Source organism: Danio aesculapii, chromosome 6 (genome assembly GCF_903798145.1).
Source record: "Danio aesculapii chromosome 6, fDanAes4.1, whole genome shotgun sequence".
Taxonomy (NCBI): domain Eukaryota; kingdom Metazoa; phylum Chordata; class Actinopteri; order Cypriniformes; family Danionidae; genus Danio; species Danio aesculapii.
This window is the reverse complement of record NC_079440.1, coordinates 33770511-33785261: the sequence shown is the minus strand read 5'-3', so window position 1 is coordinate 33785261 and position 14751 is coordinate 33770511. Positions and strand designations below refer to the sequence as shown.

General features: G+C 38.3%; 1 protein-coding gene across 1 annotated transcript in view; it reads left to right on the top strand.

The window, feature by feature from the left end:
• The window catches only part of raver2 (ribonucleoprotein, PTB-binding 2), a 137237-nt gene that overhangs the window by 100840 nt on the left and 21646 nt on the right, over positions 1-14751 (top strand). The window contains exons 8-11 of the mRNA XM_056460038.1: positions 1754-1865; positions 2257-2552; positions 7700-7811; positions 8041-8189. Coding sequence (XP_056316013.1) covers positions 1754-1865; positions 2257-2552; positions 7700-7811; positions 8041-8189 — 669 coding nt within the window. The remainder of the gene's footprint in view (positions 1-1753; positions 1866-2256; positions 2553-7699; positions 7812-8040; positions 8190-14751) is intronic.

Sequence of the window (14751 nt, the reverse complement as noted above, 5' to 3'; positions counted from 1 at the left end):
GTCAACTACACTGACAAGTGGCACATCACACTATTCAACAAGTGGCACATCAAAGTTTTCCTAAATCTATTGAACAACACCCATTCTTGTTTTGTTCAATTTTGAAAAAAACTTTTCTGAACCACTTCGAATATTAAATACTACAAGTATAAAGTATGCTGACTGGGTGAACGCATGCCATACAAAACACTTGCACAAAGTGTTTATAAATGTTACAAGACGTATACATTCACAAAGCTAACATTATCCACATTTACCTACTGCTTTTTTTGTAGTGTTCTCTTCTTTTCTTAGCCTCAAAATTTAGCAGTAGAAGTTGTCATCGAAGATGAAGTCATTTCTTTTACTCTTTCATTTGCACAAGTTATTCATCTACATTCCATCTGAAACACAAAAATCAATACAACCACAGTATCTTATATTGTCAGTATTTTTTGCTGTTTAATACATCATTTGATGTCACTGTCAGGGAGCTTACGTCACTTCAGAGTTCCTACAGATGGTGCAAAAGCAGTGGTGGATAGAGTACTAAAAAATCATACTCGAGTAAAAGTACCATTACTTCCTCAAAAATGTAGGGCAGGTAGAGTATCTGTTGTAGCATCTGTTGTAAATAATACTCAAAGTATGAGTAAAACGTTACCCTTTTAATGTAGTGAGTATTGAGTATTACGTTGTGAAAAGCTGATGCATTTACATGCAATTTGAGTGTGTGTAAACGTAACGTTCTGTAGTAAGTGTAGTTGTTGTTTAAGACTGGTGATTTTAGTGCAGTAAACATCCGCCATTTTCTCATCAGTGACATGCAGTCTAAACAGTCTCTCGGTCATTGCGTGTACAGATCTTCCTGGACACTTTTAATGCTTTCAAACGGTTTGCTGCATTTATAAAGCACCTATGTATTGAGATTGTTCAGTTTGATTTGCAATCGATTTACTTTCTATGTACGATTTGATTTGACGGGATTCACAGGACAGATTTTCTACTCAGCCAATCACCATAGATTAGGCATAATAAAATAGTGACTGCAGGTTGAAGGAAAACAGTGGAGTAAAAATACTGATACAGCACTAAAAATGTACTCAAGGGGAAGTAGAAGTACACATTTTTAAAACTACTTAGTAATTTACAACTGCTGAGAAAAACTACTCAATTACAGTAATTGGAGTATTTGTAATTTGTTACTTTACATCACTGTGCAAACGCTACTAGGAACATACAGTAGTCCGAGGGAAATGACATTTCGGGGAATCAGGCCTGATATTCAGCACAAAAGCCTCTTTTATCACTCTGTTCCCTGTACTACTGATATACTTATGTCAAAGGATGCTGGGAGCAGATGGTTATTCTCAGGCCACCAGTGCATTTTAATCCCACCCCAATGAAAATGTAATCAGGTCCAAAAGGAAAAGTGCTCTGCATCAAAAAAAGAGATACAGATTATGATCTCAATCATAGCTGCCATGCACATCTTTTGCAATATATCATGGGTTTCTTCATTCAATTGTCCGCATGTGAGCACTGCCACAAAATGAATGTAGAACATGAACAAATGAAAGCTAAGGGTCTTGAAATCTGAACAAAAGTGGTCACAGGAGATAAATGTTAACACTAAGTGGAAACGGTAATGCATCCTGGCTGATCGCTTTTAATGTAATAACTGCAAATGTATGTTAATACCAGGTGAAAATAGGGCCAGACGTTCCTCAAGACTCTATTATGGCTTCCTTATCTCACTCTCTTTTCCTCTCAGGTGCCGGGTCTTTTAGGTGACCCCTCCCGGCTGCTCCTGCAGAAAGTTCTGGGTCTACGAAATCCGGCGACGGCTCCTTTGGGAAAGGGCTTGCTGGGAGATTCCCCCACAGGTGAGAGCTTCTGCTTGGGCGGTCCAGAGGTCTCGTTCGCTACTGCAGGGAAATACATTTGCAATGCAAATCCTCAAACTGTTTGAAAGCCCCATTATAAGCAATACGAGGCAGCTGCTTCAATCAGAATTTCTTCCTTTGTGCTTTTATAGAGACGTGTGTGTGTGTGCGTGTGTTTATGTGTGCAATGTCTGGTATAGGCATTCATCAAAGCATTTAAGACCTTTGAAGAGTGTGTTATTGTGCAGGGTCATTTCTATTTGAATATCAGTGCCATGCAGGTGTTACAGTGAGGTAGGAATTGAGGTAGTATGAAGTTTATACACTGTATGCGCTGAAAATTAAAGCTTTTCTTGCTGTATTATATTAATAAAACATTCTCTGGTTGTAGAGTTGGGACAAGACTCTTCTCTAGTCACATCTCATGGTGTCAACTCTGGGATGGTGTCACATTTACCGGGACATTCCCTCGCTGAGCAGAATGGAGTCGCATTGACGTGCCTGGCTCCAGAGAAACAGCCTGCTCCGCCAGGAACCACAGGGGGATCTCTAAGCTCCCAGACACAGCTGCAAAACTTCCTTCCTGGGATTAACACTTCAAGTCTTGGATCTTTGCTGGGGAGCGCAGCGCACAAAACTCCAGCCAATCATCACAGCGCAAGTGTGCAGACTAGTACTTCCGTTACGGTGAGCCTGCTTTTCCTCATGGATAAAACTGAGTACATTTTGGTCTTTTCAGAGCTTTAAATCAATGGAATAATTCATTGTGGGACACAGAATTTGTCATTATTTACATATGTTTGTGTCCAACAGGTCATGAAATTTCTGGAATATTTTTTAAAAGAATTATTCCAGACATTGAAAGTTAGGGAATATCCTAGTCATGAAATATCTGTGATTTTAGAAGTTTTCAGTTATCAAAATCGTAATTTTTCTATATCGTAATTGATATATTATGCTGTTTCATGCCTTTTGTTATTGTTAGTTTGTTTTTGAGCTCCATTTTATTCCTTTCTCACTCACTTAAGTCTCAATTAAGTCAAAACTTAAGTTAACTAAGGCTAACATACCAGGATAATATACATTGCAGGAGCTTTAGCTTCAAAATGGCCACTTCAAAGACTGGGTGTTAAAAGTAGATGACAGACAAGCTAAATGTAATGTTGGTAAATCTGCTATCAAACTATCAAATATGGCACAGGTGCACTTCACAGACCTGCAAACAGTAAGTTAAGTTAGATGATCTATTATTGTTCTTATAGTGTCTATTAAAGTCATGGAAAATGATATATATTTAAGCTAAAGCCCAGTTCTTCCCACACATAGACTCGGCTGGGTCAGTCCATGACTACCGTGTGGAGTTTGCATGTTCTCCCCGTGTTGTTGTGGGTTTCCAAAGACATGCATTATAATTGAATTGGGTAAGCTAAAATTGACTGTAATGTATGTGTGTGTGAATAGAAGTGTTTCCCAGTGATGGGTTGCAGCTGGAAGGGCATCTGCTGCATAAAACATATACTGGATAAGTTGGCGGTTCATTCCGCGGTGGCGACTGCAGATTAATAATGTGACTAAGCTAAAAAAAATGAATTAATTAATTAATATTTATTATTATTATTATTATTATTATTATTATTATTAAGTAGGATTTGTTTTTCATTTCTTAATAAATAGCCTACTGTAAATTAGGCCTATACAACCATTAACAATTCATATAATTTAAATATGAGATTAGAATACATGTTAGCTTAGTGATTTTATATGGAATATACTCAATAATATTTGTAAGGAAAAAATATATTGCTCTATGTGTCTTTTACATATATTTCAATTAATTTGGAAAACGAGTGCATATTTTTACCAAAACTAATATTGGATTTTTTTTTAAATGCATGTGCATGTAAAACATTGACATTTGCACAAAAAATTCTAGATATTTTTTTTAAAGAAGTAGTTACTCCACCCTGTTTAGAGCCTCATTATGGACGTTTTACATTAGGAGTCACTACATCGTTCTTTTGCCAAACGATGCATCGTACTATGATAGTTCAGCCGCGAGATATGTTGTTGTTTGAGAAATGCACCCTCTTTAGCTGATGCTCATTAAATATGCTGAATCAGGCAACAAGCTCCAATGTTAACCTGACGAAAGGCAACTAATAGAACACACTACACCAGCTAGCCAGACCGACGCTGACCAACAAACTGACAAAGCCCAACGGCCAACCTTTGATTTGGTGTTTCCCAGCCCTTAACAATTATTGGTGTGAAATTTCTATTTCAGAAACGGTTTCTTTTTATTTGTAGCTGAACAACAGCATAAACTACTTTAACAATGATCACCTCAGGTGCTCAATATATTCTTTTTTCAGTGCTAAACTCTACTAATGTGAGTTTGAATATAATTTTACATGACACTTAATGCCATTCTGAAAGTAGAAGTACTTAGTTTACCACAGATCTTGAAAATAAAATAACTAGCAAACATATAGTTTAAAAATGAACATTAAAACTCAGCGACTTAAAGCAAACCATTAACATTGGTCATGCAGCATGCACTTTTACACTTCTAATTAGCTCTGGTATTTCTGTTGTGCCGTGTCTGGTGTGGACAACCAGATTCTTGTTGCATCACATGCAGTTAGGACACAGTGTGACCCTCTTTTTCATCAACAATAATGCTTTGTTCATATAGATGGACAGATCCAGGTGTGCAAATTCAGTCTAGTTACAAGTCAGCAGACATGTTAAGTTTCTGTGTCAAGCCATTTTCGTTGACAAACTTAACACTGTTTTTGATGAACTGTACCTTTAATAAAAAAAAAGTACAGCCTACATTATGTTATTGTTATATAAAACATAACAAGGAGAGTAGCTGCCAGACACACCACACACACACTAGTTTATACAGTACTTCTGATTCTGTCTGAAGTGCTTCTTGTCAACCTCCTGCAACTCCATTTGTATTGTTCTGTCTGGAGGTGTCTTTATTCAGACACAAGCACTCAGCCGCCCTAGTAGAGCTCAGTACTGCCTCTGACAGTCTTCTGAGCCTTAATGACAGAGCACTGGTGCTGCAGGCTCTGATTACTCACTGCCGTACCCTACACAGGCTAATGGAGAGATCGCTCTACATTGTGACTGTATTAAGAGATGAATGCCAGACCATGTGCCAGTATTTTTCCATGGCATCCTTTTTCTTGGACCGGCGTTTATTTGTGAAATCTGTGAAGGGAAATGCAATAAATTGAATGTGTATTTTCTGTGGAGAAAGAAACAAAGAAAGAGATGTTTAGAGGAATGTTTGAGCTGCTCTTTTCAACATCATGAAAGTAGAGAAAGTGTGTAGTTTCTGAAGACTTGGTTTCAAGAACTTCTATCATGCTAAAGAACAGCTCAGAAAAATATCTTCTTTTGAGCTCCATGAAGAAGTTAAGTCATAAGGGTTAGAATTTATATGAATGAGCAATATGGATCTGAAGTACTGAAAAAATTAATTTTGAAATAGCTGGTATCTTTATTAATGAACTGCACATAAGTCGACTACTATGTCACCATAAAAATACATAATGTGACAAAACAACAGTAGTGTTTGTAAAGCTATAGTAAGTTCGGAATGGCACCATGGCTGCTGTTTTTGTTTCAAAAACATGCATTAATATTTGTTCTATAGGCAAATTATGACTTTTTATAATTTTTATTATTTATAATTTTTATATAAAACAAAAAACTGGTTTAATAAAAGTAACTTTAAGTCAGAATTCACCAGGTGTATGAATAATTATACATATATGATGTATGTTATACATGGTTAATTATTCATACACCTGGCAAATGTCTTAGATTTTTTTATTGCAGCCATTTGCGAGTTCATTTTTTCCTCATTATTGTACATCCAGCACCCCATATTGACAGAAAAACACAGAATTGTTCACACTTCTGCAGATTTATTAAAAAAGAAAAACTGAAATATCACATTTTCCTAAGTATTCAGACCCTTTGCTGTGTCGCTCATATTTTTAACTCAGATGCTGTCCATGGCCTGTGATCATCCTTGAGATGGATCTACACCTTCATTTGAGTCCAGCTGTGTTTGATTATACTGATTAGACTTGATTAGGAAAGCCACACACCTGTCTATATAAGACCTTACAACTCACAATGCATGTCAGAGCAAATGAGAATCATGAGGTCAAAGGAACTGCCTGAAGAGTTCAGAGACAGAGTTGTGGCAAGGCACAAATCTGGCCAAGATTACAAAAAATCTGCTGCTCTTAATGTTCCTAAGAGCACAGTGGCCTCCATAATCCTTAAATGGAAGACGTTTGGGATGACCAGAACCCTTCCTTGAGTTGGCCATCTGGCCATCAGGGGAAAAGAGCCTTGGTGAGAGAGGTAAAGAAGAACCCAAATATCACTGTGGCTGAGCTCCAGAGATGCAGTCGGGAGATGGGAGAAAGTTATAGAAAGTCAACCATCACTGCAGCCCTCCACCAGTCGAGGCTTTATGGCAGAGTGGCCCGATGGAAGCATCTCCTCAGTGCAAGACCCATGAAAGCCCATCTAAAGGACTCCAAGATGGTGAGAAATAAGATTCTCTGGTCCAATGAGACTGAGATAGAACTTTTTGGCCTTAATTATAAGCAGTATGTGTGGAGAAAATCATGCACTGCTCATCACCTGTCCAATACTGCCCCAAAAGTGAAGCATGGTGATCAGGGCCGGAGCAACCTGAACTGCCGCTCTAGGCATAGGACGATCACGCCGCCCTCAACCCGAAAGTGACCCGTTAGCTAACTGAGGAACGGGGGGATGGAGTGTCACGGATGAAATTGAAGACTGTCATTCACGGATATAACTGAGGATGCGGGTGGTGAGGGAGGTGTCGCGGACGCCGCCCTCTCTATTCTGCCGCCCTAGGCGTGGATATAACTGCTCAGGACGCGGGTGGTGAGGTAGGTGTCACGGACGCCACCCTCTCTATTCTACCGCCCTAGGCGGCTGCCTAGGTCGCCTCTATGGACGTGCCAGCCCTGATGGTGATGGCAGCATCATGCCGTTGGGGTGTTTTCAGCTGCAGTGACAGGACGACTGGTTGCAATCAAGGGAAAGATGAATGCGGCCATGTACTGTGATATCCTGGACGAAAACCGTTTACCTCATAAATATGGCCAGACAGAAGCAGCAGACTTTTTTGCTATTTCTACAGAGAATTTTGTTTGGCTGTATTAGATAACAAGGTGCTTCTACTAAATACAAAGGGTCTGAATACTTAGAACCATGTGATATTTCAGTTTTTCTGTTTTAATATCTCTGCAAAAATGTCAACAATTCTGTGTTTTTCTGTCAATATGGAGGGCTGTGTGTACACTAATGAGGAAAAAATTTACTTAAATAATTTTAGCAAATGGCTGCAATATAACAAAGAGTGAAAAATTTAAAGGGGTCTGGATACTTTCCGTACCCTCTGTATATGATATATGACATATCAATCTAAATATGAACTTGTATGTCATGTATGTAAGTTATCATATTTCAGATTTCTATATGCTGCGAGTGGATTGGGAAAGCTCCCAGGGCCTATACTCAAACTCGGGTCACCCAAAGTGCAAACATGCGACATGTTGAAGTGCAGGCCACAAGACTATCAGTTACAGTACATGCAATGCAGAAATATCAATGCATTATAAAAACTGTTTCATGCTATCCTTACAGCTCAAGTTTGAAGAAGTAGGAGACATTTCAAGCTCACTGTGTGGTCTCAGAGATTAGCAGCTGAAGTACTTCAGCACAATGTGTTGTTCTCACTTTAAAAGAAAAATCTATTTCTACAGAGTCAGTCCGGCTGTCAGACGTCTCTGCTGGGAGACCCTCCTAAAGAAGTGAAGTTGCCTTCCAACCCTTATCTAAACCTGGCTAGTGTGCTTCCTGGAGTGGTACTACAAGGTACGAGCGCAATCAGAGCGTCACCCGCTGAACATGACTCACTTCTCCCAGCCCTTGGAATGTATCTCTCGTCTGTCAGCTCTCTGTTTCCTACAGTAATGTTTACAGTGTACGGCTGTCTTGTCTCTCTCGGCTCAAGGCCACAGCGCTTCAGATAAAGAGTGTGTTTGCGTGAGATGTTCTGAATGGGTGTCTCCAAGCAGACTGTGTGTTTGTGTGTCTCCTGCAGCTCCCTGTAACAGTAAACCTCAGACGGTGCAGGCTCACCCAGGGACGTACAGCGCGGTCCTGCCACCCGCCACCCAAACACACGCTCAATATAACGCGGAGAGCGCTCCTGCAGAATACACTCAGCAGTACAATCAGCAATATACACAGGTAACTACAACACGCACACATGAGAAACTGCTCAAATATAAAATGATCCAAAGTGAGCAATGATGGACAAAGATGATGTTTATTTATAGACATTTGTCAGTTTTTATCGTAGCACTGCTGTGTGTGGAACTAGTTTCTTATGTGTCTCATCCAAAGCCTTTTTTTTAATTGTTGTCATTCATTAATTCATTTTCCTTCGGCTTAGTCCCTTTATTCATCAGGGGTCACCACAGTGGAATGAACCGCCAACTTATCCAGCATATGTTTTACATAGCGGATGCCCTTCCAGCTTCAACTCAGTTCAGGGAAACATCCATACACTCTCACATGCATACACTACGGCCAATTTTCTTTATTCAATTCATCTATAGCACATGTCATTGGCCTGTGGGAGAAACCAGAGCACCTGGAGGAAACCCACATGCACACGGGCAGAACATGCAAACTCCACACAGAAATGCCAAATGACCCAGCCTCAAACCATGTCCTTATACTACACGGCTCGAAATTGCAACCATTTTGGTCGCATGAGCGCCCGAAATTTAATCTATGCGCCCTCATAATATATTTGGGAGCATTTGTGTGTCTGAATATAATGAACAGGGAGCTTTTGTTACTGCAGGAAATACAAACGGCTGAAGAGTGAAAAGTGCACAGGTTTGCAAACCTCACCTAAAGTTATAATAATAATAATGGCGCAGATGACAGCGATCATAACATGAGGTAAATGTTGATCCGCCAGCTGAGATCAATCGAGTGTTTTCGGAGAAGGTGCCCGAATCTCGATGCGTTGCATTCACCGCGTGTTCAGCGCAAATGTCCACTAAATATAAAATCTAACACTGTACACATCATCGCCAAAGAAACTCACCTTTACTAAGTTTACACTGAAACTACGGCTCATAACAAAGAGCGGAATTGCGCTGGTGGTCATCGCGAGAATCCTGCTCTGTCTGCTCATAAATTGGTGCGGCTGACTCACCTGCTTTATTCCACCAACACAGAGAAATGAAGATCAGCTCATAACGAGACTGAGCATTTACAATGACCCAAACCAAAACTTTTAAAGAGTGATAGAAGTGAGACTTTCTTTTGTCTGTTCTTCCTGGAGATGTATATTATTTTGCTATTGAAAGTAATACCATGATATTATACCGTCACCGTTCAAAAGATGAAAAATACCGTGATATTAATTTTAGGTCATATCGCCCACCCCTACTTAGTATGTTCATCAGCCAATCACAATCAAGCATTAGGCATTCTTGATAAATGTAACTTTATCCTGCGTTCCACAAAAAAGCAGAAATGTTTTCGGCAGAAGCCCATTTCCCTGCAACAGAAACTAAAAATCAACAACTTTATCTTAGAGTTACAGCTTTTTTTCTTACAATTCCAAGTAGGTCATTCGCAATAGTCACATCACAGGATCTGCAATGTCAAGTTCAGCTTCAGTTTATTCTTATCCTAGTGTTGAAGCTCTTTGACTGCAAGATTCCAAGTGCATGTAACTAATTTGTGCATATAACTTTCATACAATGAAGACTATGCAGTTTTATTTGCTTACATTTGATTATTCAACTTATACTCGAAAACAGTTAGTATAAAACAAATTATTTATGCAAATTATATGGTCTACAAAATCATGACAATCAATATAAAATGATGAGTTTTTTCCAAATTGAGCTATTGAAAAATACAGACCACCTAAATAGAGAAAGCCAATCATCTACAACATCTCGAAGATCATTGATGTCCTTTTACACTATGCAGCAACAAATGCACAGTTGGTTAAGAGTGTAAATGGTGGTTAAACACCTGTCGGAATGTTGCTAGCTGAAACTTTAGCAGATGTCATTTTCACTCGCTGGAGACTTAGAAAAAAAAACATGGAGAAAAGCAAGCAGGCAGAAACAAAACAAACAAACATTCCCTGCACATCAACTTCTTTTGAACAAACATCCAACGAAGAGATCAAATACTACTATCTGGTGAAATAATTATATTCATATTGCAATAAATATCACAGAAAAACTAAATACTGCAATGTCAAATTTTTCCAATATTGTCCAGCCCTAATTCCAAGTCTGTGTCACAACTCAGCGATAGAGTCACTTTTGGAGACTTTATATCTCGTGATTCTGACTCTTACTGTTTTTTTCCCAGTTTCTAGTTTTTCAGTTCTGTTTATATTTTACAATTCTGTGTTTATATCTCAAAATTCAGTTTTTTTTTTTCTTATGAGTGGAACTTCGTTTCCTAAGTCTGAGTCCAATTTTTGAATATATCATCCAATTCTGGTTCTTACTATTTGTTTCTTACAATTCTGTCTTCATTTTGTAATTTAGTTTTTATCATGCAATTATGACTTTATTTCTCACAATTCTGAATTTATATCAGAACTGCGAGCTATAAACTCAAAACTGAGATAACAAACATTGATTCTGAAAAAACAAAAAAACTGTCAGAATGCATATGCACAGCTAGTGTTTTTCAGCCAATGATAAATTTCCGGTGAAAGCTTAATGTGACTATTTTCAATTTCATACAGTTCCTCTTACAGCATTGATGTTGTAATGTAATACAATACATTCAGTTAAATAGACTTATGCAAACATTTAGTTGTTCATGCGTGAAATGAAAAGAAAGACTATGTAACCACTAGCGCTGTCAGGATCAGCAAGCGAGTGCAAAAACTCCATTGAAAACACTCATATTTTAAAGACATGGTGGGATAAAAGATATTTAATGCAGTGCTTCTTGTCCAGTCTGAGGCCCACTTTATATTGTATATCTATCAAGCAGTGATTTTTAAAGAAATCAGACTTAAAACGTGGCAGTTTAATAATAGAAAAATAGCAGAGTTCACCGTAAGCGATAAGACTGGCTGGCTGGAATTAAAGTCCATGTGCATATACCCCATTGTAAGATTAAACAATTACCTTTATTTTTAATATTAGCCACAACAGACTTCTATTGCTTTGTTATTGAATAATAAACATATGTTGCCTATGCAAATCAGCTAATTAGAAAATTCCTGAAGGATCATTTGAGCATTGACGGGAGCAATTAACTGGAGGGAATTAAGCTTTGGCATAACAGAAAAACATTACATTTTTAAATATATTCCAAAGAAACTGCTATTTTTATACTGTAATCCTATATAGAGTAATAAATGAGAATATGAAACATTTCAAAACCATAAAAGAAACTAAATTAAATCAGACTATTGCCTGTTGGTATATGGTATATTCATGAATAGATTTAAATATAGTCATGAACAGATCTCGATTAAACTGACTGGAGTAGGTAACTGGGGTAAATTCTGTTTTTTCATAACAAAAATAAATATATACTCACTGGCCATTTTATTAGGTATACCTTACTAGTACCGGGTTGGACCCCCTTTTGCCTTCAGAACTGCCTTAATCCTTCGTAGATTCAACAAGGTACTGGTAACATTGCTCAGAGATTTTGGTCCATATTGACATGATAGCACGCAGTTGCTGCAACTTTGTTGGCTGCACATCCATGATGCGAATCTCCCATTCCACCACATCCCAAAAGTGCTCAATTGGATTGAGATCAGGTGACTGTCGAGGCCATTTGAGTACAGTGAACTGTACAGTGAATTGTTATGTTCAAGAAACCAGTCTGAGATGATTCGTGCTTTATGATATGGCACGATAACCTGCTAAAAGTAGCCATCAGAAGATGGGTACACTGTGGCCATAAAGGGATGGACATGGTCAGCAACAATACTCAGGTAGGCTGTGGCATTTAACGATGCTCAGTTGGTACTAATGGGCCCAAAGTGTGTCAAGAAAATATCCCACACATCATTACACCATCACCATCAGCCTTAACCGTTGATACAAGGCAGGATGGATCCAAGCTTTCATGTTGTTTACACCAAATTCTGACCCTACCATCTGAATGTCGCAGCAGAAATTGAGACTCATCCGACCAGGCAAGGATTTTCCAATATTCTATTGTTCAATTTTGGTGAGCCTGTGCAAATAGTAGCCTCACTTTCCTGTTCTTAGATGACAGGAGTGGCACCTGAAGTGGTCTTCTCCTGCTGTAGCCCATCCACCTCAAGGTTGGACGTGTTGTGTGTTCAGAGATGCTCTTCTACTTGTAATGAGTGCTTATTTGAGTTACTGTTGCCTTTCTATCAGCTCAAACCAGTCTGGCCATTCTCCTCTGAACTCTGACATCAACAAGACATTTGCACCTGCAGAACTGCCACTCACTGAATTTCTTTTTCGGACCATTCTCTGTAAACTCTAGATATGGTTGTATGTGAAAATCCCAGTAGATCAGCAGTTTCTGAAATACTCAGACCAGCCCGTCTGGCACCAACAACCATGTCATGTTCAAAGTCACTTAAATCACCTTTCTTCCCCATTCTGATGCTCAGTTTAAACTGCAGCAGACCGCTTTTACCATGTCTTTATGCCTCAACGCATTGAGTTGCCTACGAGCAGTTGGACAGGTGTACCTAATAAAGTGGCCGGTGAATGTTTGTTTAAATATATTTGAATACAAATCAGCTATTTTAAATGGCATTACTATATTGAGTTATTGTATTTCTCAACTGTATTTACCGTCAAGTAAATGCAGCTTTTATGAGCCTAAGAAACACTTGAAAAACATTTTAATAAATCTAAATTTAGATTTGACGTTGGTGTATTTTTATAAATATACACATTTTAAATGCATTTGATCTCATTTTAAATTGTACAAATATTTCTAAATATTACTGTTTATTTTGTATTTTTAAGCAGCACCCAAATGGTGAAGCAATACACAAAAATAAGAATTACATGCATAACAGCTGTCACGGGCACATTTGCAGTTACTGGTCTTTTTTAATTGTATTTTTTGCTTTTTGAACTTGCAGCACAGGGTTAGGACTGTGGTCTTGGGAGTTTCTGTATCAGATGAAAGTATCTGACCATTGTGGATTACAGACACTGACAATCAGAGACTGGAAGAAATCCCAGTATTCACTGCAGCGATCAGTCAGTCTCGCCTTTTCTCCCCCTTTATATCCCCCACAATTCCACTCTCCACCGCAGGCTTCCACTGAGCCCCAAATCTGACAGCAAAAGCCAGAGAGAGTGTGAAGAACGAGAAAGAAAACAATTCTGCCATATGCTCAGCTGCACAATAGAGATAGATGGGTCTATACGGAATAAAGAAAATGAATGTTTGAAACAAAACAAAAAAAGACTGGAGCTGTGGTGCACAACCGTGTCCTAACCACAGCCTGCAAATGATAAAAGTTACTTTCAGTTAAATCTCGTCCCAAATGAGCTTTTGGTTTATTGCTCGCTTTAAATTTGTGCTTCATTGCGCTCTGTAAAATCTCACCGGTCCTAAGTCCCTCTTCACATTAAACATCAAAATATCTTCTGATGTCTATGACTGAACAGACAATCATATGATTCAACCTTATTGCATTACTTTGAAACAAGCTAGCTCTTTGTTTCTCTAAACTTAAAGGTTTTCTTAGTGGTTAGCACTGTCACCTCACAGCAAGAAGGTCGCTGGTTCAAGTCCCGGCTGGGTTATGTCATTTCTATGTGGAGTTTGCATGTTCTCCCCGTGTTGACGTGGGTTTCCTCCGGGTGCTCTGGTTTCCCCCACAGTCCAAAAACATGCGCTTTAGGTGAATTGAGTACACTAAATTGTCCATAGTGTATGTGTTTGAATGAGAGTGTATGGATGTTTCCCAGTACTAGGTTGCAGCTGGAAGGGCATCTGCTGTGTAAAACAGATGCTGGAATAGTTGGCGGTTCATTCCGCTGTGGCGAACGCTGATGAATAAAGGGACTAAGCTGAAGGAAAATGAAATGATATGAAAGGATTTCATTTGTGTTTGAAAAGTTAAAGTTAATTTAATCCCCATTCACAGGGACACACACATGAATTTAGACTAGAGTTGCAAAATTCCCCAAATTTTCAAAGCTGGACACTTTCCATGGGAATTATCAAGAATATATGAGAAAATAAACAGGGAATTTTTAAAAATGCTGATTTCTGTTACCATGCAAAAGTGTGGACACATTAATATTTGGAATGTGTTTGAAAGAAACAGAATAAAAAAGTAATACTGTGAAATATTATTACAATGATGTTTCTGTTTTAATATACTTTAAAATTGATCATGCAAAGCTGAATTTTCACCCCATGTTGGCAGATTTCATTGTCACATGATCCCATTTTTTCAAATCAAAATTGGAAACAGTTGTGCTGCAGCAGTTTTATATTTTTAGCGCTCATTGATTAATACAAGCCATATACAGATGAGGTCAGAATTATTAGCCCCCCTGAATTATTAGCCCCCCGTTTATGTTTTTCCCCAAATTCTGTTTAACAGAGAGAAGTTTTTTTCAACACATTTCTAAACATAATAGTTTTAAAAACTAATTTCTCATAACTTTATTTATTTTATCTTTGCCATGATGACAGTAAATAATATTTGACTAGATATTTTTCAAGACACTTCTATACAGCTTAAAGTGACATTTAAAGGCTTAACTAGGTTAATTAGGTT